Genomic DNA, 23,446 nt, shown 5'->3' with positions numbered 1-23,446 from the left:
AGGCAGGTGTGTAGGGACTGAAAGTAGATAAGTAGGTGCCTAGAGTTGAGAGTGGCCAGGGGAAATGGGGATGACGGCTAATGGGTGTGGGTTTTCCTTTTTGGGTGAGGAAAATTTGCTAAACTTAGATGGTGGCGACAATTGCCCAACTCTGTGACTAAGCCAAAATGATTGAATTGGACACTTTATTTATTTATTTTTTTAGGGATGGGGTCTCATTCTGTTGCCTAGGCTGCAACCAGGCTGGAGGGCAGTGGCGCGATCACAGCTCAGTGCAGTCTTGACCTCCCCGGCTCAAGTGATTCTCCCGCTTCGGCCTCCTCAGTAGCTGAGACTACAGGTGTGTGCCATCACACCCAGCTAGTTATTTTTTGTAGAGATGGGTTCTCACTGTGTTGCCCAGGTTGGTCTCAAACTCCTGGGCTCAGGTGATCCTCTCAAAGTGCTGGGATTAGAGGTGTGAGCCACCATGGCTGGCCGAATTACATACTTTAAGTGGGTTAATTTTATGATATATGAGCCATATCTAGATAAAGACTTAAAAAAAAAACAAAAACTTCAAGCTGGGCACAGTGGCTCACACCTGTAATCCCAACACTTTGGGAGGCCGAGGCAGGTGGCTCACCTGAAGTCAGGAGTTCTAGACCAGCCTGGCCAAGATGGTGAAACCCCGTCTCTACTAAAAATACAAAAATTAGCTGGGCATGGTGGTGGGCGCCTGTAATCCCAGCTACTCAGGAGACTGAGGCAGGAGAATCGCTTGAACCCAGGAGTCAGAGGTTGCAGTGGGCTGAGGTTGTGCGATTGCACTCCAGCCTGGGCAACAGAGCGAGACTCCACCTCAAAACAAAAAAACAAAAAAAACTTTAAAACAAACAACTGTTGTCTTCTTTCCCAACAGAAAAACAAGAGCTGGATCTCAGAAGATGACTTCTACCGGCCTTCCCACGAGCAACCCCTGGAGAGTGCTTCAGACCACCCAATAGCTTCTTCCAGGGGGACTCCAGAGTCAAGGCCTGGTCTCCACAGGCGTTTTTCTCAAGGACCAAGAAAAAACTGCTCCCTAGGGGCGTTAGACCAAGCATGTGTACCTTCCCCAGGAAGAAGGCAAGCCCAGGCAGCCCCATCCCAGGGGCATAAGAGCTTCCGGGTGGTACACCGGAGGCAGATGGGTAGGTGACCAGGAGGGTCCCAGGTGGGTCCCATCTGCAGGGACCAGGCCTTTCAGAAGGCAGCTCTGAAGTTCTGTTTTCCATTGCTAAAGGGGTAGTGTGTTCCCACAAGTGTTATAAAACCTCATTCCAGAATGCCATCATATGTTCATTCAGGGAAGCATTTCAGGAAAAGTAGTATATTGTCTCAGAACTGCCTACAGAGGACAAAAATACTGTTTCACCAGTCAAATAGGAAAATATTTTCCCTGAAAACTATGCAATTTATGATTATAGAAAACTCTTGATTCCACCTGTAGCTCAGAGCACATCTGGCCCCATGAAGCCCCAGGTGTTTTAAATGGTCCTTCCAAACGTGTTTACCCTCAGTAGTTGGTTTATGTAACAGCTCTGGGGAGCTTGATCAAATCTGCTATTTGTTTTGTTTGTTTGTTTGTTTGTTTTGAGATGGAGTCTCCCTTTATCGCCCAGGCTGGAGTGCCGTGGCATGATCTCTGCTCACTGCAACCTCAGCCTCCTGGGTTCAAGCAAATCTCCTGTCTCAGCCTCCCAAATAGCTGGGATTACAGGCACCTGCCATCACACCTGGCTAATTTTTGCTTTTTTTTTTTTTTTTTTTGAGGTGGAGTTTCCCTCTTGTTGCCCAGGCTGGAGTGCAATCATGTGATCTCAGCTCACCACAACCTCCGCCTCCCGGGTTCAAGCAATTCTTCTGCTTTAGCCACCCGAGTAGTTGGGATTACAGGCATGAGCCACCATGCCTGGCTCATTTTGTATTTTTAGTAGAGACGGGGTTTCTCCAAATTGGTTAGGCTGGTCTCCAACTCCCGACCTCCGGTGATCCACCCGCCTCGGCCTCCTAAAGTGCTGGGATTACAGGCATGAGCCACCGTGCCCGGCCAATTTTTGCATTTTTAATAAAGATGGTGTTTTGCTGTGTTGGCCAGGCTGGAGGATCTGCTATTTGTTTAAGGTCCTCCAGTGCTGCTTCTTTTTTTTTTTTTTTTTTTTCTGAGACAGAGTCTTGCTCTGTCACCCAGGCTGGAGTACAGTGGTATGATCTCAGCTCACTGCAGCCTTTGCCTCCCAGCTCAAGTGCCTCAGTCTCCCCAGGAGCTGGGATTACAGACATGCACTGCCACACCCAGGTGATTCTTGTATTTCCAGTGGAGATAGGATTTTGCCATGTTGGCCACGCTGGTCTGAACTCTTGGCCTCATGTGATCCACCCACCTTGACCTCCCAAAGTGCTCGGATTACAGGTGTGAGCCACCACACCCGACTTCCCCAGTGCTTTTTACAGCAAGGTCAGCTTGATCTCCACACCCTGTGAAATTACAGAAAGCCTTAAATAACCATAACCAAATTTTTCGGTAACCCTCATGATGGATTTCCTCTTCAAAACAAACAAAAAAAGTATGCTCTAGAATTGGTCTCTTTCTCTCCTCATTTTCTGTTTGCAGTGACCCGGCAGAGAATCCTGCCCAGCTCAGGGGGCCTTGCTGTGGGTAGCCCTGGCATGGGTTGTGTGGGTAGAGCCCAGTCTCTGGTCTGGCTTCTGTTAGGTTTGTCTGTCGGCCCGTGTGATGGCTGTGGTCTCTAAACCTGCCAGCGAAGCTGTGCTTCAGGTCTAGGCCATCAGGTTTCTTGAGGGGCAGGGAGCCCCTATACAATAGTGTGAAATCTCCAAGGCTATTCCAGGCTGGCAGAGAGAGAATTGTGTGTCCTTTGGACACCCTGGTTGTTGTCACACCCCAGGGAGCAGGGAGCTTTGGGCAACATGTGATACATAGGCACTCACCTGCTCATTCATTCAGCAAATATTATTGAGCCTCTGTGATGTGCCAGGCACTGTTCTAAGTGCTGGGGACATAGCAGGAAGCAAAGCAGTGTCTCTGTCTTCATGGGATTTAGATTCTAGTAGAGGAGACGGGAAATAAAATTAACAAGTAAGCATAGTGTGTGGTCAGGTGGTAATAAGTGCTATGGAGGACAGTAAATCTCTACCTGTCTACAGAGGTAGAGAGTGGACCACTGCATATAGGATGGCCAGAAAAGCCCTCACCAATAAGGGGATGTTTGAGGAGATGCGAGGGGAGAGAGGGAAGGAGGCATGAGGCGATGTACGTGTTTCAAGCAAGGAGAACAAATGCAAAGACCCTGCGCTGGGGCTGCGCTTGACACATCCAGGGACAGTGGAGACCAGAGTGGCAGGAGAGAGGAGATGGGGGCGTGGCCACGAGCCATGAGGTCAACCTGACGAGGCCTGTGGGCCACTGGAAGCACTTTGGCTTCTGCTAAGGGAGATGGCAGCCACTGTGGAGTTTTGGGGCAGAGGGACATGCTCTGACTTCCCTTTAAATGGGTCATCATGGCGCCTACGTTGAGGGACTACGGGGGAGAAGGGGAGAAAGACCAGTTAGGAGGTTGTCATCACAAGCCAGGCCAGAGATGACAGTGGGTGGGGTGTGGCTGGGGAGAGGCGAGGATTCCGGATGTGTGGAAGGCAGAGCCAATGGGATTTGCTGATGTAGGCTGGGAAAGAAAGAAAACCTGGGGTAACACCAAGATTTTTAGCCCAAGCATCTGGAAGCATGAATTTTGCTATTTGGTGAGATGAGGATCATTCAGGAGGAAGCAGGCTGGCAGCAGGAATTCATCCTGGACATGTCAGCTGAGATCCTAGTGGACATGTATGGCACAGGTGGATATATGAATGTGGATTTCAAGAACAAGGTCCAGGCTGGTGATAAAAATTGGGAGCTAAAGCCTGAGAGCAGGTAGAGTGGTGAGAAAGTGGCATCTACAGAGAGGAGACAAGGACCCAGGACTGACATCTGGGCATTCTAATGTGAGAGGCCACAGGGAGGACCAAGCCAGAGAGAAGGGTTGGGGCGAGGGCTGAGGAGTGGCCTGGGGGTTGGCAATGAGGAGGGCATTGGCCATCTCAGAAGCAGTGTCAGTGGAATGAGGGGAGAGAAGCCTACTTGGAGCAGGTTCGAGAAGGAATGGGAGCAGGGAAACTAGAGACCAAGAGGTTTTTTCTTTTGTTTGAGATGGAGTCTCACTCCTCTGTCGCCCAGGCTGAAGTGCAGTAGAGTGACCTCAGCTCACTGCAACCCCGTGCCTCCCGGGTTCAAGCCATTCTCCTGCCTCAGCCTCCCTAGTAGCTGGGATTACAGGTGCTCACCACCACACTTGGCTAATTTTTGTATTTTTAGTAGAGATGGGGTTTCACCATGTTGACCAAGCTGGTCTCAAACTCCTGACCTCAAGTGATCCACCCACCTCAGCCTCCCAAAGTGCTAGGATTACAGGCGTGAGCCAGCGCTTCTGGCCAAAACCAACAGTTCTGATGCCTCTTCAAACAGGTTTTCTGTAAAGGGGCCTGAGAAACATGGTGGTCATTAGGGAAGTGCGTGGAGACGAGAGGTGTTTCTAAAGATGGGAGAAATGACAGCGTGCATGTGTGCCGATGGGAGTCACCCCATAGAGAAGGAAGAAAGCAGCGACAGAGGAGAGAAGGACTGCTCCTTGTCCTTGAGTAGCTGGCCAAGGGAGAGACCTCCTGCACAAAGGGAGAGTTTGGCCTCACACAGAAAGAAGCACACTTGGTTCGTCTCTGGCAACGGAAGGGAAGGTGTGGGTGTAGGGAACAGGGCGTGTGGAGGTGATCTTTTGGGTGCTCTTATTTTCTCAGTGAAATACAGGACGCAAGAGCAGCAGTGGACGGTGAGAATGGGGATGTTCCCATCCAGCTTTCAGGGTCCCATGTGATAGTGCCCCATGGCTGGCCTGTGTTCTGGGGACAGTCACTGGCCACACGCACTGCAGGGCACCAGGCAGCAGAGGCTGCCTTGGGCAGGACAGAGACAGACCCGTCAACTAATGTGCCCATTTTTGCCTCTGCCTCCAGGACTGTCCAACCCATTCCGGGGTCTCATGAAGCTGGGCACCGTGGAGCGGCGGGGGGCAATGGGCATCTGGAAGGAGCTCTTCTGCGAGCTCTCCCCGCTGGAGTTCCGCCTCTACCTGAGCAACGAGGAGCGCACCTGTGTGGAGAACTGCTCCCTGCTTCGCTGTGAGTCTGTGGGGCCAGCCCATAGTGACGGGCGCTTTGAGCTGGTCTTCTCTGGCAAGAAGCTGGCCCTGCGCGCCTCCTCCCAGGACGAAGCTGAGGACTGGCTGGACCGGGTGCGGGAGGCCCTGCAGAAGGTCCGGCCTCAGCAGGAGGATGAGTGGGTGAACGTGCAGTACCCAGACCAGCCTGAGGAACCCCCCGAGGCGCCCCAGGGCTGCCCCTCTCCCTCAGACCTGCTCTTGGAGCCCGCGGCTCTCCAGGTCACACAGTTTGACTGGTCGTCCGCCCAGGTTCCAGAGCCAGATGCCATCAAGGAGTCCCTGCTGTACTTGTACATGGACAGGACCTGGATGCCCTATATATTTTCTCTGTCCTTGGAGGCTCTAAAATGTTTCCGCATCAGGAACAATGAGAAGATGCTGAGTGACAGCCACGGCGTGGAGACCATCCGGGACATCCTGCCAGACACAAGCCTTGGGGGCCCGTCCTTCTTCAAAATCATCACGGCCAAGGCTGTCCTGAAGCTGCAGGCCGGGAACGCCGAGGAGGCCGCCCTGTGGAGGGATCTGGTCCGCAAAGTCCTGGCATCCTACTTGGAGACGGCCGAGGAGGCAGTGACCCTAGGTGGGAGCCTGGATGAAAACTGTCAGGAGGTGCTGAAATTTGCCACCCGGGAGAACGGCTTCCTGCTGCAGTACCTGGTGGCCATCCCCATGGAGAAAGGCCTTGACTCCCAAGGCTGCTTCTGTGCAGGTGCCGACTTGCTCTGCTGCCACCCCCAGCCTGCCAGCCTCACTCCACCTCCTGCGGGTTCCTGATTTAGGCTCCCCACCCTTCTGCCTCCCCGCAAATGCCCCCATCCTTCCCCTAGGGATGAGGCCACAGATCAGGCTTGCCCTACAGCTTCTGCTCCTCCCCAGCCCCGGCTGGGGCCAGTGCCCTGTTCATAGGCAGTGGGCCCTGCTCACCCGTCCCTCTCCTGCCACCTCCCACTGATGGGCAGCAGGCTGGCTACTCACTGCGCTGCTCAGGGAGTCCCAGCCTGCTTCATTTTCTTCTTGCTCTACTGTCCTGTTCTTTCAGAGCAGGGGCATGGTTTCCTTCCAAATATTTCTGCTGCTTTTGTAAGTGTACACCCTTTTTTTTTTAATTACAAAAATGGGCTCGTGCTATTCAGTGCTGTCCAATAGAACTTTCTGTGATGATGAAAATGTCCTAGATCTGTGTGTCCAGTGCCATAGCTGCAAGCCACGTAGTGCTACCAGGTGCTTAAAGTGTGGCTAGTGTGGTTAAGCAACTGAATTTTCCATTTAAATTCATTTACATTTAAAGGGGACACATGGGGTTTTTGGCTGCTGTGTTGAATGCTGGATATATTGTTCCACAACTTGGTTTTTTCCTACACTGTGGATGTTATTCCAAGTCAGTACATCTGCTATGTCTTCCTCATCATCAAATCTAATACTTCTGTGCTGGGTACTGGGCCAGCTGCTTTATTTGGATTATCTCATTTAAGTTTCATAACAACCCTGTAGAGATAGGCGCTACTATTATCATCTCTGTTGATAGGGGAGGAAACTGAAGCACAGAGCTGGTAAGTACCTGGTTGGTGTCTGCTACTGAGCTCACACAGCTAGTAAGTGGCAGAGGCAGAATTTTCCTTTGTTTGTTTGTTTGTTTTAGTAGAGATGGGGTCTCCCCCTGTTGCTCAAGCTAGTCTTGAACTCCTAGGCTCAAGTGATCCTCCTGCTTCAGCCTCCCAAAGTGCTGGGATTACAGGTATCAGCAACCATGCCTGGCCAGAGGCAGAAATGGGACCCTGACGGTCAGGCCCCAGAGCCTGTGCTCTTAGGCAGGACCCTAGAGGACATTCCTCTAGGGTCTTATTCAAGGTTGAGTGACATCTCCCTGCCCATGTTCCATTGTTAGCTCCTCCCACTCCCCCCACCATCCGGGGCAGATGGCATCCCATCACCGTGGGACCCTTAGGTGACCTGTGAAGGGGTTGCCCTGCTGCAGAAGGCCAGAGCAAGAAGCTGAGCCTTGGTTTGGGAGCTGTCCTGTTGGCACAGACTGGAGGGAAGCCTGTTTCAAGCGTCTGAAAGGAAGCGGTCTGCGGTTGGCCCCGGGAGGATGGGAGAAGCTAGGCAGAACAGAGCTTCCTGCAGAAAACACCTGCAAGCCTCGCTTGGCCTCTCCCCCGCCTGCCCCAGCACACTTTGCTCTTCAGCCGTGGAGGCCAGGCTCTGAGGGGGCTGGGACTCCAGGGCTTGCAAGAAAGGGTTCCTCGCCTGTGGGTGTAAATGCTGCGGGGGCAACTCTCACCATGGCTGCCACCCACCAGCGGGTGGGACTGCGCCACCAGGGAGTTTGGGTTTCCTTTCTACCCAGCAGGCCTGGCTCAGTGGCAGACACCAACCACTGGCATCTGGGTTGTATCTCATAATTTGCAGGATACTTGCAGAACCTTGTCTCATTTAAGCTTTGTAATAACCCCACAAAATAGCTGGTAGTAGCTGAATTTTACAGTCACTGAAATGGAACCTTGAAGAAATTAGGTGAAGGTCAGGTTGAGGCAGCTGGTGAGCAGCAGAGCCCGCCCTCTGGTCCCAAGGCCCGGGGACCCTTCTGCCTGCCCCTGGAGGAGTTAGGGCACATGTTCAGGGTTTGAGTCAGGGCCTCTGCTTTTTGCCCAGGGCACATCCCACTCCTATTCCCACTGGCCACGGCTGTGGAGACACCTCCAACCAAGTGGGCTGAAACCAGCCCTGCCCCACAGTCCCGAGGCATCAGACACTGTGCAGACTCCCCTGCCCACTGCTGGCTGCCCATCCGCTCCCTGTTGCCTGCCCCGACCCCAGTCCCTGTCCCCCAGCTACTTTGCTGCTTGCCACAGCCCCTACTCTGCTGCTTCCATTCTGGGGCCCGAGTGGAGGGGTAGACCTAGAGGAGGCTGGCATTGCCAAGCCAGCAGTGGGGACACTGGACACAGACAGCAAGGGGTAGTGAAGCAGAACTCAGGCTCTGGAACCAGCCAAACCCAGATATGAATGCCAGCCATGCCACTTCATCGCTATGTGACCAGACAGATTTCCTGGTCTGGTCTCTGAGCTCTCTGAGCATCCATTGCTCTCTGAGCATCCATTTCTTCAGTTGTAAAATAATGATAGTTCTTACAGTGTGTTGTTGTAAGGATTAATTAGTAGCGGAGTTCTGAGTGGTGGAAATACGAGTGGTGGTTATTCTTGTGTTTGTGCCTACCTTAAAAAAAAATCAACTAGCAGATCCTTTCCACCACAGCAGCTCCCAAGTTACTAGGAGCTGACTCTGGCCACACCACTCACTCTCCACCCATCTCCCCAGGCTGCTCCCGGCAGATCGGCTTCTCCTTTGTACGACCCAAGCTCTGTGCCTTCTCTGGCCTCTATTACTGTGACATCTGCCACCAAGACGATGCCTCAGTGATTCCGGCCAGGATCATCCACAACTGGGACCTCACCAAGCGCCCGGTAAGTCTTGAGCCCAGCCTGTCACAGCCACTCAGGGCTGCTGAGGGACAGAGGGGTGTTCACTCCTCTTTGCTGCTGCTGTTCATCTGTTTAGAGGAGTTTGGCTCCTCTAAACAAGGGAAGCCAGGGTCACTGGTTCAGGCACTGTGATGTTGGGGAGCTAACCAAGAGAAAAGCTTGGTGCCTGTCCACAGCCCTGGGCAGAGCTCTATCGGTGGCTGTCTTGGTCCCCAGGAGGAAAGAGTTTGAGGATGGTTTCCTGCAGCTACAAACATAACTGCTTAAGGCACCAGCAGATAAATGATAAATAGAGAAATAGATAAAATAGATAGATAAAATAGAGAGATAGATAAAATAGATTTGATAGATTAGATAGATAGATGGATGGATGGTGGATGGGCAGGTAGGTAGGTGGATGAGCAGGTGGTGGCTAGGTGGATGGTTAGGTGGATGAGCAGGTGGCTAGGTGGATGGTTAGGTGGATGAATAGGTAGGTAGGTGAATGAGCAGGTGGTAGCTAGGTGGATGGGTTGGTAGATGGGTAGGTGGATGGGCAGGTAGGTAGGTGGATGAGCAGGTGGTAGCTAGGTGGATGGGTTGGTGGATGGGTAGGTGGATGGTTAGGTGGATGAATAGGTAGGTAGGTGAATGAGCAGGTGGTAGCTAGGTGGATGGGTTGGTGGATGGGTAGGTGGATGGGCAGGTAGGTAGGTGGATGAGCAGGTGGCTAGGTGGATGGTTAGGTGGCTGGGTAGGTAGGTAGGTGAATGAGCAGGTGGTGGCTAGGTGGATGGGTTGGTGGATGGGTGGATGGGTAGGTGGTTGGGTAGATTGGTGAATGGGTGGATAGGTAGGTAGATGGATGCCTAGATAGGCAGATGGTTAAATGGTTAGGTGGATGAGTGGATGGGTTGGTGGGTAGGTGGATGGGTAGGTAGATGGGTAGATGGGTGGGTGAATGGGCAGATGGCTAGATGGGTAGATGGTTAGGTGAATGGGTAGATGGGTAGGTAGATGGGTAGATGGGTGGACGGTGGGTAGATGGTTGGGTGGATGGGTGAATATGTAGGTGGATGGGTAGATGGGCTGGCCAGCAAGCTGGCTATACCTTGGAGCAGTCATCCTTGCCTTTGCCAACCCTGTGAGGCCCAGGTGACTGCACTCCCCTGTAGGCCCTACATGGGCTTATTTATTTCATGTTTTTGAAAAGCACTTTTTCTGTGGCTCCCCCCATTATTAAGATAATACACGGTTATTGTTTAACATTTTAAAGTTACAGAAAAGCCCAAAGACCAATCAAAATTCTGTGTCATAACCGAGAGATCACCATTATTAACATTTCGGGGTATACCCTTTTCTGTGCATTTATTGACATATGCATCTACTTTTTATAAAGTTGGGATCACACAGGACTCATACTGCTTTATAAGAAGCCTGGTTCTTAATATTATGCCTTGGGTACTTTTTTATGTTCACCAAATGCTTTTGAATAAGATATATCCTAAAGTCTTTCAGAATTTTCCTTTTCGCCAGCTGAACTTAGCCACTTTCCTACCTGTGTTACCATGAGCAAATTAGCTTCAGTCTCCTCATCTGTAAAAGGAGGGTTAACAACAGTGTCTGTGTTGGGGTTGTTGGGAGGGCAGGTGTGGCAGTGTGTGCCTGTCAGAACAATATCCTTTCCCTCCCAGCGGCCTGTCACACCTCCTGCCTATATTCACCCACCCATCCACCCATCTACCTAATTCACTTGGTCAGTGTCTGCCTCAAGGGGTGCAAATTTGGTTTTCTTCCAAGGGCACAGATTTCTACTAAGATAGACACAGAAACACAATGAAGAAGCTGTTTGCTCCTCTGGAGAGCCAGGGCCTGCCAGCTATGTAGTCCTGATGTGTGGATGTGTCTTCGTCATAGTGCAGGGTGATTCTCTCAGTCAGTTCTACCTCAGCCTCCACCTCCCTGGGGCAGGGAAACCCCACAGAAGTTGGCTTCATTTTGATTTTTTTGTTGTTTGCCTTGTCCCCACCCTCGCTCTCAGTGTTAAATATTTAACTAACTACGTAGAGGAAATTAAGCCTCAAAATCACCAAAAATGCAAAGAACCCTTTGATCATAAAACACGTTAACTATTTACAGGACCCTGATACTTCCGTTGAGCCATCTCCTTATTCACTGCCCTCATCCTTGTGCCACTTCCTTTTCTAACTAGAAAAGTACAGTCCTAGCTGGGCACGGTGGCTCACGCCTGTAATCCGAGCACTTTGGGAGGCTAAGGTGGGCAGAACACCTGAGGTCGGGAGTTCGAGACCAGCCTGACCAACATGGAGAAACCCTGTCTCTACTAAAAAATACAAAAATTAGCTGGGCGTGGTGGCACATGTTTATAATCCAGCTAATCTGGAGGCTGAGGTAGGAGGATCACTTGAACCTGGGAGGCGGATGTTGCAGTGAGCCGAGATTGCGCCATTGCACTCCAGCCTGGGCAACAAGAGTGAAACTCCATCTCAAAGAAAAAAAAAAGAAAAGTACAATCCTTCTCTAGGCATATCTGAGATCAGGAAATCCTCAGCTCGCTCTCCCTCTCAAAGATTGCTGGCCTAGGAAACACAGGGAAATTCAAGATAGAAAGTGGCTGGCCCACGGGTTTGGAGCCTTATTATTCACCGTTGCTATTCTGGCTGACCCACTTATGCTGAGGCCTGGCTGGCACTGACAGGGTGTCAGCCCAGGAGTGGGGCTTCTTTCTGTCTGTCTCCTCCATTCCCGCAGGATAGGAACAGTTGCTGGGCAGCACAAAGCCCCTGCCTATCTGCAGTGCTTGGCAGTGTTCAGCACACATTCCTGTGTGTTATTTCATTGGAGCCTCACCCCAAGGCCTGGGGCCAAGTCATGGGAATAGCTGAGTTAGGGTTAGAGAACAGCAGCTTGACCCAAGTCACCAGGAGTTTGCCATTGGGCTGTCCCTAGGCTGGGGGGCTGGTACCTCATGGCCCCAGGCTACGGGAAAAGAAGAGGTTGTCCATTGCTGGGGGAGGTGAGAGATGCTGGTGGAGCTGGGAGACAAAAGGTCAGAGGCCCCCTCAGCCCCCAAATACAGGGGCAGGTCTCCTGAGGGCCAGTTTAGTCCCCCAACCCTCAAGGGGACAACAGGGCCACACCAGGCACTCACACAGCAGCTGAGAGCAGCTCACATTTACTGGGGATGTGCCACCTGCCAGGCCCTGTGCCAGGAGCTCTCCTGGAATACCTCTTTTAATCTGAATTCAAAATAATCCCATGAAAAAGAAGCCCCAGTCCTGGGCTAACATCCTGCCGAGTGCCGGGCCTCAGCATTAAAGCAGCAGCAGCGAACGAAAAGGCCCCAAACCCGTGAGCCTTAATTGCTCTCATTTTCCCCATTTTACAGATGAAGAAACTGAGTCACAGAGAAGGATAAGTTTCACCAATTCATATAGATATAAAGTGGTGGAGGCAGGATTCAATTCCATTCTGACTCCGAAGCCAGACTTTTTTTTCCCTACACAATTTATTAGAATTTGAAAAGGTTGCTGGATACGACAGTCAAATAAATCAATTTCATTTCTATGTATCAGCAAACAAATTACTATTTTAAAAGATAATCATTTATAATAGTATCAAAAACAAAGCCACCAGAAATAAAATATGTAACGAGAGGACTAGTTAAGATGTTAAAGATCTGAGCCAGGCCAAAGCCAGACTTCTAATCACTATGCACTTGTCAGCTGTGGAGACAACGGCTCCTCCGTCCTTATGATGCAGGGAGGCCGCTGCAGGGGAGGGGGCTTCTGGTTAGTGCAGCAGCCTGGTGTTCAGAGATGACACCTCAGCTCAGACCTGGCAGGTTCTGCAGGCAGGTTGTATAAGCTACGTTAGCCCCTTTAAGCCTCCGTTTCCTCATTTAGAAAACGGGGACAGGGACACCCTCCCTAACAGGCTGTTCTGAGAATGACGGGAGGATGTGGTCAAGTTCCTGACCCGGTGTTTTGCCAATAGTAGGCGCTCGATTATTGGCGTTGGTGTTAGGATCAGGGCCAAGGGTAGAACCTTCAACAAACACCCTGTCAGCCAGGAGAGACTGAGATGGATCACTCAGCTGCACACGGAGCCCCGGTGTTGCTACTGGTGTGAGCCGAGGGAGCTCAGGGAAGCCTGTTGGTGAGCTGTGTCTGATCTGTAGCTTCCTGTGGCTGGAGCCTGACTCAACCCGTCACCTGGTTCCTGAGTCAGGGCACAGAAGGGAGTGCCTGTTTCCTTTAGTCGGGGGAAATAGGGGCTGGGAGGACAGGAAAGAGTGGGAAGGATCTGTGAGGCCCAGAGGGAGGGGGCGTTACCAGAGCAGTCCCTCCCTCATCTCAGCATGATTGGGGAGGGGGCAGTGACCCTTGCCATTAGAGGGAGAGTGGGTTTGGGAGTTAGATAAACTGGGTTCAGAGCTTGACTATACCATTTACAAGCTGGGTGACCCTAGCCAAATCTCTTCATCTCCTTGAGCCTCAGTTTCCCCATCTGTAAAATGAAGATAGCCCCTCAGGTAAGTGAGCAGGTCATGTGGCACCTGGCCAGGCAGTGCTCACTGAACAGCCGTTCCTTCCCATCCCCAATGCCTGGTGGTACCCCCAGATCTGCCGGCAGGCCCTGAAGTTTCTGACACAGATCCGGGCCCAGCCCCTCATCAACCTGCAGTTGGTGAACGCGTCTCTGTACGAGCATGTGGAGCGGATGCACCTCATTGGGAGGAGCCGGGAGCAGCTGAAGCTCCTGGGGGATTACCTGGGCCTGTGCCGGAGCGGCGCCCTGAAGGAGCTCAGCAAGAGGTGAGCAACCTCTACGTGTATGCGTGTGAGTACACGTACACACGCACATGCATGCAAACACACATACTTATATGCACATGTACACACAGACACACATACACATGTGCACACACACCCACACACATAAATTTATACACAAATGCATAGACATCCACACCCATGCACATACGCACAAATGTACACACATGTAGGCACTCTTGCACACGCACACACACATGGGGGCAGTGCCCAGGGCAAGGCATCCACCTGGAGGAAACCTGGGCAGAGATCTTCCCATTGGGCCTGGGAAATGATCACATCTTTTGGGGGTGATTTTGGGGTTTTGTTCATGTATCCATTTGTTCACTCAAAAACAGGGACTGAGAACATACTAAGCACTGCACACCTGGCGAGGCATGTGGGCTCCAACACTGAGCAGGGCAGAGCCAGGGCCGACCCGCTGGAAGCCTCTGGCCTGACAGGGAAGACAAGTAGGAAAGCCAGCAACTCCATCCGGGGGTGAGGGTGAGAGGGAGACAGGTGGGAATGCCAGCAACTCCATCCGGGGATGAGGGTGAGAGGGAGACAGGTGGGAAAGCCAGCAACTCCATCCGGGGATGAGGGTGAGAGGGAGACAGGTGGGAATGCCAACAACTCCATCCGGGGGTGAGGGTGAGAGGGAGACAGGTGGGAAAGCCAGCAACTCCATCTGGGGGTGAGGGTGAGAGGCAGGACGTCCTGGAACCACAGAGGCTTGACATCCAGCCCAGATCAGAGGAGGACAAAGCAGGAAGGACTTCCTGGAGGAAGTGAGTTCTAAGGTAAGACTTGAAAAATTAGGAAGAATCAGAAAGGAGAAGCAAAGGGGGAAAGAGCGTTCTAGACAGAAGGAATGGCATGCACCGGCCATGAAGGAAGGCACCGTTGGTGGAGAGCCCAGGGAGAACTTTGGCTACAGTGAGGAGGGAAGTGGGGAGTGTGGCGAGAGGCAGGCGAGGGCCAGATGTTCCCGCCTCTTCCCTGTCCAGCCAGTCTGGCCCATGCCAGCATCCCTCCTGAAATTCTCCAAAGAAGACGTGATCGGGGCGGGGCCCTCAGGACGCCCTTCAGGAAGCTTCTCTTACCCAGGGCCTGGGGTCTTTGGTGCTCAGGAATGGGATGTGGTGCTGGACTTCAACAGGGACTTAGGCCTCTCCATGCCTGTTATAAACGCTTCCTAGTCCTCAGGTCACGCCCAGGCTGCAGTCTTCCCAGGGCTGTACTCTCCCAGCACCCTCAGGAGGGCAGACCTCAGGCAGAGAAGCCTGCCGGTGCCTACTGCCCAGAATGGGTTTCGAGTCCACCTCTGCTGGGTTTCTGGGGGCAGGGACCAGTTCACAAGCCCCTCCAGGTTCCCCCGTCTGGCCTTCCCTCCCCACAGGGCTGGGCCAGAGAGCGCCTCTCTGAAGACTGCCTCCTCCATCCTGGCTGCAGTGCTCCCAGAGCCGGGCCTCCTCAGGGCCAGGGTGTGCCTCAAGCAGGTCCCCAGGGGCTCTCAAGGGGTGCTGCAGGGGGCTCTCCCCTAGGCAAAGAGAATTTGGCCCCACAGCTGCCAGCTGAGCCTTGGTCTCCTCTGCAGGGCCTGGAAGAACAGAAAGCCCTCCAGGGACCACCATGTGGGACCCTAGATACTAGAAGGCTTCACCCCAGGAGGCTCTGCCCATTCCAAGTATCGCGGGTGACTGGGTCTCCACCTCTTGGCAAGCACTGACTCACTCCCTACCTCTGAGAGTCCATGACCCAGGGCTCCAGAGAGACTATCCTCCTGCCCACCTAACCAGGTGGTGAAATCTCTGGGGTCAGGTGGGGCCTCATCACCCTCCTTGGTCAAGGAGCCAGGTACCTGCACAGGCCTGCAGACCTGTGTAGACCAGATGTCTGTGGGGTGGGTTGTGGACCCCAGCCCCATTCACCCATCCCCGCCCTGCTGAGAGAGTTTGCTCATAGGCTTTACTGACCTGTCTCTGTGGGCACCAGGGGCAGCCCTGTCTCTCTCTCCCTGGCCCTCCTGCTCCATCCCTGGGCAGCAGCGCTGTACTCCTGCTATGCGCTCAGCCTGCTTCCCGTGCCTGTGGAAGTCCCATGGAAACAGCATGGGGCGGGAAAGAGCGTGGGAGGCCCTCACCCACTGTGAGTCAGGAAAGTTGCTTCACTTCTCTGGGTCCAGCTTTCCCATCTATAAAATGGGCCAGTGATTCCTCCGTTCCTGTGGCATCCTGAGCAGTGGTGAGGGCTGCATGAGGGACCCAGAGTCTGGGCCACAGATGGCCCTGGGTCCGCATCGTGTGTGCCCTGAGGGCACCTGATCCAGCCTTGGCAGGGGCCAGAGGAGCTCCCAGAGGAGATGACATCTGAGCTGACGGCGTGCAGAGATCTTTTCCTTTTTTCTTCTAAAATGTTTTTCTTCTTTACAAAGGTCAATCTTCCAAGTGAGGAAAACTTGTGAAAGGGAATAAAGGAGACCATTCAATCAGCCCTTCTCAGAGCCCACCACCACCTGCTCCTGCACCTCACTCCATCCACACACACGTGTTGCCACACCAGTGGCATTGTGTGTCTGTTGAACTGGGGCTTAGAAAAATGAGAAAAGAGTAGAAAGGGCAGGGGAGATCCTGGCTTTCCTGGCTAAGAGACCGGTAGCAAGAGGCTGGCAGGAGCACAGCTCACTGACACCCTTGAGGGGCTCTGGGCAGCTGGGCTTCAGGTGTAGGGCCCAGAACTCAAGGGCCCTCGAGGCCTTTGGATTTGGTCTGCCACCTGTGGGGAACCATTGAAGGGTTTTGAGCACAGGGTTGTCACTTCCGGTCAGCGGCTCAGAAAAGACCACTCTGAAAAGACCAGGTGCGGTGGCTCATGCCTGTAATCCCAGCACTTTGGGAGGCCAAGGCAGGTGGCTCACCTACGGTCAGGAGTTCGAGACCAGCCTGGCCAACATAGCGAAACCCCGTCTCTACTAAAAATACAAAATTAGCCGGGCATGGTGGCAGGCACCTGTAATCCCAGCTACTAGGGAGGCTGAGGCAGGAGAATCACTTGAACCCAGGAGGCAGAGGTTGCAGTGACCCAAGATCACGCCACTGCACTCCAGGCTGGGAGACAGAGCGAGACTCTGTCTCAAAAACACAGAACAAACACACAAAAAGACCATTCTGGCCCCAGTGGAGTACAGTTTGTGAAGGGGAGAGCCCTGGGTGGCAGCTGGTGTTAGTAATTAGCCCAGGGAGCTGGGCCTGGACCGAGTCAGCCAGAGGGAAGGTTGAGAGGAGAGGGCTGAGGCATGGGCAGGTCTTGGATGTCAGGGAGTCAGGGAGGAGCTGTCCTGCACTAGTGGCAGCTGCCTGGCCAGGTTCTCTCCGGCAGACCTGGGACATGTCTCCAAGGGCCAGAGAAGCCCCTGAGAGTGTCCTCTCCAGCCCTTGGGAGGAAGCCATCACGGAAATGCCCCACACCCAGTCCACCCACCAGACCTCATTGTCCCTCCCGACAGCCAGGGAGGGGTGAGCAGAGGAGGAGCCAGGGCTCAGGAGACAGGTGACACCCAGGCCCCCCACCCATGTCCCCCCAATCTTCCAGCCCTTGCCTGGCCCTTTCCTTCCCCATCACTTCATCGGTTCCAGAAGCTAAGATTTGACCTTTCCCCTCATCTTCCTCTCTCCCAGAGAGCCCTCCAGATTCCTCTGGTCTCTTTCCCAGGTAGCCAGCCTCACGCCAGAGGACAAAGAGGGTTCTCCTCATTGTGTGGGTGGAGAAACTGAGGCCCCAAGTAGGCCTGGCTGTGCCCCAGTGCATGAGAGTTTCTCTCCTGGAGGCCAGGAGAAGTGGCCTCTCACCCCGGGTCAGTGCCCTCTCCCCTCTGGCCTTGACTGAGCACTGCGAAGAAGCCACTTGCAAGTCCTTGCTGAGAGGGTGACAGGCCCAGGGCACAGGGGCTCCCAGGGCTTCCACAACTGTGGTCAGAAGACAGATGGCATAGCTAATTCTCCATCCAGATCAGCCTACCCTCCTGCCAGCTGAGGGCCAACCTGTGTCCCCCCAGCCCGCTGTGTCCCATGTTTTCTTGGTGACAAATGGCAGCTTCCCTTCCTAGAGTGCAGGAAGTTTACTGGGGACACCAGCATGGTAAACTGAGGGGCCAGTTGGCATCTTGGCCTGTGTGGCTGCTTGGTGAGACTCACCCTCTCTACCCCGGATTGGGCTTCCCTGGACCACAGCTGAGGCCACCAGCTGGGACAAGGCCAAGTCCCCATTCCAGATGCTCCACAGCTTGCACCCTGGAGGCCCAGACCCAGGGCTGGCACCATCCTGTCCCCAGATGTCTGGGGCATCCTGGGGCAGGTTCCCAAGCATCCTCTGACTTGGAGTAACCTCCCACCCCCAGTACCCATGTAAACACACACAGCCAGGCCAGGCAGGTTTTGCACTAAGGGACTTTCTGCAGGTGTTTCCTCCCTATCAGGATAGGGCCCGTTGGATCCCTCCCATTGGTGTGGTGGAAACTAGAGCTGCGTTGGTGGCTGAGCCCTTGTTCTCTGCTCCCCCGGCCACCTCTGAAATGAGATCTGCTGTGCTTAGGACACGTCTCAGTTGCTTTCGTGTAGCACTGAAACCAGACACTTGAATGTCTGTCCCTCGGCCAAACCAGGGGTCACAGGAGGGCAGAGGCCATATCCTGTGCATTGCTGTCCCCAGCACTGTCCCTGGTATGTAATGGTGGCAATAATGACAACAGCCTGCATCTCTAGGCATTTGCCAGGTGGACAGGGGTGCAGGCTCTGGAGCCAGGCCCCTGTGTTCAAACTCCAGCTCTCCCACTAGCTGTGTGACCTCAGGCAAGTGATTTAACCTCTCTGTTTCCTCTTCTCAAAGTTGGGATTGGGATAGTACCAGCCTCACAGGATTATTGTGAGGATCAAATGAATGAATGCGTATGAAGCTCTTAGCCCAGTTCCTGGTCCCAGGTGTTTGCACCCATCCTCCTCCTCATGATTAATTACGTGTTTACTGTGAGCTTGGCACCAAGCCAAATGCTTTAAATAAGTTACTTAATCCAGACAACTCCATTTCCCAGAGAGGGAAACCCAAGGTTCAGAGAGGTTAAGTAACATGCCCAAGGTCCCACCAGCTAGTTAGTTACCTTGAAGACCAGGCCCCAAGCCCAGGCAGGCAGAATTACACTCCTAGCGCCTGTCCCACCCAGGCTGGGGGTGTCTGCCTGGTGAGCAGCGCCAGGGGAGTGTAAACAACACAGGTTGGCCGGGTCGTGGAAACCTTTCTAAAGAATCGCTTGTGTTTTGTTTGAAGGCTCAACCACAGGAATTATCTCTTGGAGTCTCCACATAGGTTCAGTGTTGCTGACCTCCAGCAGGTGAGAGGATCATGCTTCCCCCACCCAGACCTCTAGAGAGATTTCATTCCCAGAGAAGTCAGCAAGGAAGATGGAAGAGGGGGTGTCTGTAGTTTACTGAAGAAGACAGCAGTCTGTAGCTTTTCTGCAGCTCAGGGTGGGTTGCCCTGCTGCCCCAGCTTCTTGGGCAGGGACGGATTCCCCCAGCACCCCTGGAATAAACAAGCACTCCAGCAACCCCAGGATCACAGGGAAGAGAGTTTGGAATACTCCTTTCCCCAAGGGGAGGGTACAGTGAATTTGGGTCTCATCTATAAATCCCATTAGCCCCCAGTGACCTCAGTGCCCACGGGCTGGATGCTGGCATTGCTCAGCCTGATTCAGGGAGGTTTTCTTTTCTTGCCCGTGTGGAAACTGGGGGTAGAAGTTCTCCAGGCAGGGTGCCATGGCGCCTCAGTGCAGCTGCTTGAAAGGCCTGGGGCCTCAGTTTACCAGCCCTCCGCATATCGCAGACAGGGTGTATGAGGGATTCCTACTTGCCCTCCGCAGATCGCAGACGGGGTGTATGAAGGATTCCTCAAGGCCCTGATTGAATTTGCCTCCCAGCATGTCTACCACTGCGACCTGTGCACCCAGCGCGGCTTCATCTGCCAGATCTGCCAGCACCACGACATCATCTTCCCTTTTGAGTTTGACACCACAGTCAGGTATGCGGGACACCCAGCCAACCACCTCCCAGCCCCACCCTTCCCCACACCCACAGCCTGGCCCAAGCACGCAGGGCAGCAGGCTTCGCTCTGTGGGCAGGAACGTATTGAACATCCACTTTGTGCTGTGCCAAGGGGTGGTACAGTTGTTGGGGCAGCCCATACTCTGGGCAGTCATGGCCAGCTCCAGTCCAGCTCAGGGGACAAGACAAGCTTTCCCAGGACTCCTCTGCCTCTAAGGAACCATCTGTCTTCCTAAAGAAGAGGTGGCTACCGGCTCTCTGAGTGGAGCCTCCTGGCGCCTCAGTGTATGCATGGGTTGAGGAGGGTTGTATGAGTTACCACCCTGCACTATTGGGCACAAAGTGGGCACCTGGTGGGTGGTACCTGCCACTGCCACTGTGTCGCTGAAATGATCACTCTTGTTCCCAGTTATTGCTCATTATCCGCAACCTCTCAATGGAAAAATTTGTCCAGACCTTCCTGCAACCCATGTGGGAGCAGAAAACTGAACTGGGAACATTAGTTCTTTTTCTGTCGGTGTCCACTGGTCGGAATTCAGCCCTGAATGGGCCTGGGGCTGAGTTTTTAAAATTATACCATCTTGGCCAGGCGTGGTGGCTCACGCCTGTAATCTCAGCACTTTGGGAGGCCAAGGCAGGTGGATCACTTGAGGTCAGGAGTTCAAGACCAGCCTGGCCAACATGGTGAAACCCCGTCTCCACTAAAAACACAAAAGTAAGGCAGGTGTGGTGGTGGGCACCTGTAATCCCAGCTACTTGGGAGGCTGAGGCAGGGGAATCACTTGAATTCGGGAGGCAGAGGTTGCAGTGAGCCGAGATCGTGCCACTGCACTCCAGCCTGGGCAACAGAGCAAGACTCTGAAAAATAAATAAATAAAATAAGTAAAATTTTCTTTTTTTCTTTTTGAGATGGAGTCTCGCTCTGTCGCCCAGGCTGGAGTGCAGTGGCGCAGTCTCGGTTCACTGCAAGCTCTGCCTCCCGGGTTCACGCCATTCTCCTGCCTCAGCCTCCCCAGCAGCTGGGGCTACAGACGCACGCCGCCACGCCTGGATAATTTTTGTATTTTTAGTAGAGACGGGGTTTCACCGTGTTAGCCAGGATGGTCTCAATCTCCTGACTTTGTGACCCACCCGCCTCGGCCTCCCAAAGTGCTGGGATTAAAGGCATGAGCCACCGCGCCTGGCCGTAAATATTTTTTAAATATAGGCAAGAGATCTTTAATGAATCTCAAGCAGCATTTATAAAAAATGCAGTAGGACAGAGAATATCAGTGTGCATTATGTGACGTATGGGTAAGCACTGTTTAGAGAATCTCCTGTTCCGGGATGGAGAGGCATGGCGTGTGTGCATGGGTTACACAGTACGTCACAGCCGTATCGTGGGTTCTGGTCAAAAGGGCTGGCCAGCGTGGCCACAGGGCAACCTCCAGCCCAGCCGGCACCAGCAGGCGTGCTGCTCTCTCCCCAGGTGTGCCGAGTGCAAGACCGTCTTCCACCAGAGCTGCCAGGCTGTGGTGAAGAAGGGCTGCCCCCGCTGTGCCCGCCGGCGCAAGTACCAGGAACAGAACATTTTTGCCTGATGCCCACCTGCTGACCCCGCTCTGAAGGCCGGGGGTGAGTGTGGCTCAGCCATCCCAGCTGGGTTTGCCATCAGCCCAGGATACTCACCGTGTCACAGCTCTGTCCCCTTGTCAGGAAGACCCTCAGATGTGACCAGAGCACCGGCCTCCCAGAGAAAGCCCAGGAAGTCCCCGTGATGTCCCCGGCCCTCCCCCTACCCCTCTGCTGCAGGAGGCATGGCCACCACCAGATGCTCTCTGTCTGGGGTCAGACAGGGCCTTTTACTTACCAGGCCCTGGCTCACCAGCGTCCTGGCACCTCCGTTAGGGCTGCCCAAACACTGTGGAAAGGGGACTTGGGGAGCATTTTCAATTCCACATTCCTGATTAAAAGGTCTAGTTTTTTAAGGTGGGTTTTTCCCATTCATATTTCAACAGAAAGTATTTTTTTATTCTTGACCCTACGTGAGTCACCCATGAAATCCAGACATTCTCACCCCCAGCGGATGCACAGGAGCCACTCAGGCCTGGCCTAGAGGCAGTGGGTGGCTGGCGGGCAGGCCACTGCTGGGACAGGGCCTGCGGGCCCACCCGGTGCCTTTCCTTGGCCCTCACTGCCAGTGCCAAACCGCCCCCCGGCAGGGCAGGGCCAGTCCTGGTGACCCCACTTCCTGTCTCCTCTTTACTCCCCACCCCAGTGCGTCTCACCTGCTGAGCCCACCCCTTTCTCAGCGTCAGAGCCCCTAGCTCTTCTCTAGCCTGGGGCCTCGGCCCCATTAAGAGAAGGAGAAATGACTGGAAACCAGCACTGTCAGCACTTTGAGCCCTCCTCAGTTTAGGGAGGGTCGCCGTCTTGCCCACCCCCGATCCCCGTGTGCTCCTCACCCCTCTACAGACAGGGCACTGCTGCAGATGTTCCAGGCCCACCTTGGTGGGTGCCCGGGGTCACACTCTCTGCCTGACTGACCCCTGCCAGTGCACAGATAGGCAGGACGCCAGAGAGGGCAGGCAGCCGCGCCCTGCACTGTGGAGAAGTGACCCAGTCCTTCGCTCTAAGCTGTGCAGGGCGTGCGGGGGAGCTGCCCTGTGGATGCAGCCGCCGCCTCACAAAGCCATGAATTCCCACAGCATCAGTGAACTTGCCCAGCCAGGACACGGGAGACTGAAGAACTTCCCCGGAGCAGGACTGCCTTTGAAGGGGCCTTGGGGCTGGGGTGGGAGCCTGGAATTGTTTTCAAAGTGATGGTCAGACCCTCCAGGTTTCGGGGAAATGTGGGTTTGCTGGTCTCTCTGTAGCCTTCTCCCACCTCTTCTGGACCTAGCAGGCCCTCAGTCCTAGCTGTCTTACCTGCGCTCAGCTTGGAGTCTGAGGCCTCAGGTGGAGATGCGCCTGTCACTGTCAGAGATGAGCCCACCCCCACCCTTCCCTGGGGGCGATTAGCTGCTGAGTCACCCACCCAGCCTTGGAGCTGGATGCCTGTGCAGCAGAACAGAGGCGACGGCGACGGTGGCAGGCAGGTGGAGGCTGTGCACAGCTTCTCCCGGTCATGGCGCACACCTGTGCCCAGATGCCAATGCCTCCTAAGCCGGGAGCTGGGTTATGCACCCCATGGCCCACATTAACGCTCCACCACAAGCCTGGCCTAGTCAGAGCCCTCATTGCCCCATCCCTGAGTGGGCAGGAGCCTGGCCTGGGGAGGGCTTGGGCCTGTGAGGATTCTCCCTGAAGGTGCCCTCAGAGGCAGCAGGGTTGAGGCCCTGGGGGGCCCGTTCCCCAGAAGCTGCCAGTGCTTTCTGATGCATTGACTCTTCCCGCCTCTCCTCCCTCAGAAAGGTAGTGCCCACACTATTTTTAAAATGTTATTTTATGCAATACACTGTTCCTAGTGAGCGGGGCTCTGGCCCTGAGGAGTCTTTGCAATGTATTGAAGGAATTGCTGCCGTGTGAGTTTTGAATGATTTTGCAGTAAAGACCTGATCTTTCTCATCACTGGTCTGGCTTCTGAATTCTAACACTGCCACTGCCTGGGGGGAGACCACCAGCCATCCGTTACCATCTGTCAGGGTCCCCTACGCTCATGTTAGTCCCTGGCACGGGGGAAGGCTTGGGAGGTCCGTGGCAAACACTTGTAGGCAGAGGGCTTGCATGCCAGGAGTGGGCGGGGAGAAGAGAGTAGGAAAACCACCTTGCCAAGCCC

At 53.9% G+C, this 23,446-nt stretch overlaps 1 protein-coding gene across 10 annotated transcripts in view; it reads left to right on the top strand.

Moving 5' to 3' along the window:
* Positions 1 to 23,238, top strand: part of PLEKHM1 (pleckstrin homology and RUN domain containing M1) — a 57,916-nt gene extending 34,678 nt beyond the window's left edge. For 9 of the 10 annotated variants that reach the window (XM_054457452.2, XM_054457453.2, XM_054457450.2 and 6 more), the window contains 7 exons: positions 902 to 1,172; positions 5,089 to 6,006; positions 8,617 to 8,762; positions 13,404 to 13,597; positions 18,917 to 18,980; positions 19,509 to 19,666; positions 21,158 to 23,238. In XM_054457452.2, the coding sequence (XP_054313427.2) occupies positions 902 to 1,172; positions 5,089 to 6,006; positions 8,617 to 8,762; positions 13,404 to 13,597; positions 18,917 to 18,980; positions 19,509 to 19,666; positions 21,158 to 21,269 (1,863 nt within the window). In that variant the 3' untranslated portion in view covers positions 21,270 to 23,238. The remainder of the gene's footprint in view (positions 1 to 901; positions 1,173 to 5,088; positions 6,007 to 8,616; positions 8,763 to 13,403; positions 13,598 to 18,916; positions 18,981 to 19,508; positions 19,667 to 21,157) is intronic. The other variant, XM_063656796.1, reaches the window with a different exon arrangement.
* The last annotated feature ends 208 nt before the right edge of the window (positions 23,239 to 23,446 follow it).

The sequence above is a fragment of the Pongo pygmaeus genome, chromosome 19 (genome assembly GCF_028885625.2).
Source record: "Pongo pygmaeus isolate AG05252 chromosome 19, NHGRI_mPonPyg2-v2.0_pri, whole genome shotgun sequence".
In the NCBI taxonomy this organism is placed as follows: domain Eukaryota; kingdom Metazoa; phylum Chordata; class Mammalia; order Primates; family Hominidae; genus Pongo; species Pongo pygmaeus.
Note: the sequence above shows the minus strand (reverse complement) of the source record. Positions and strands in the feature narration are given on the sequence as shown.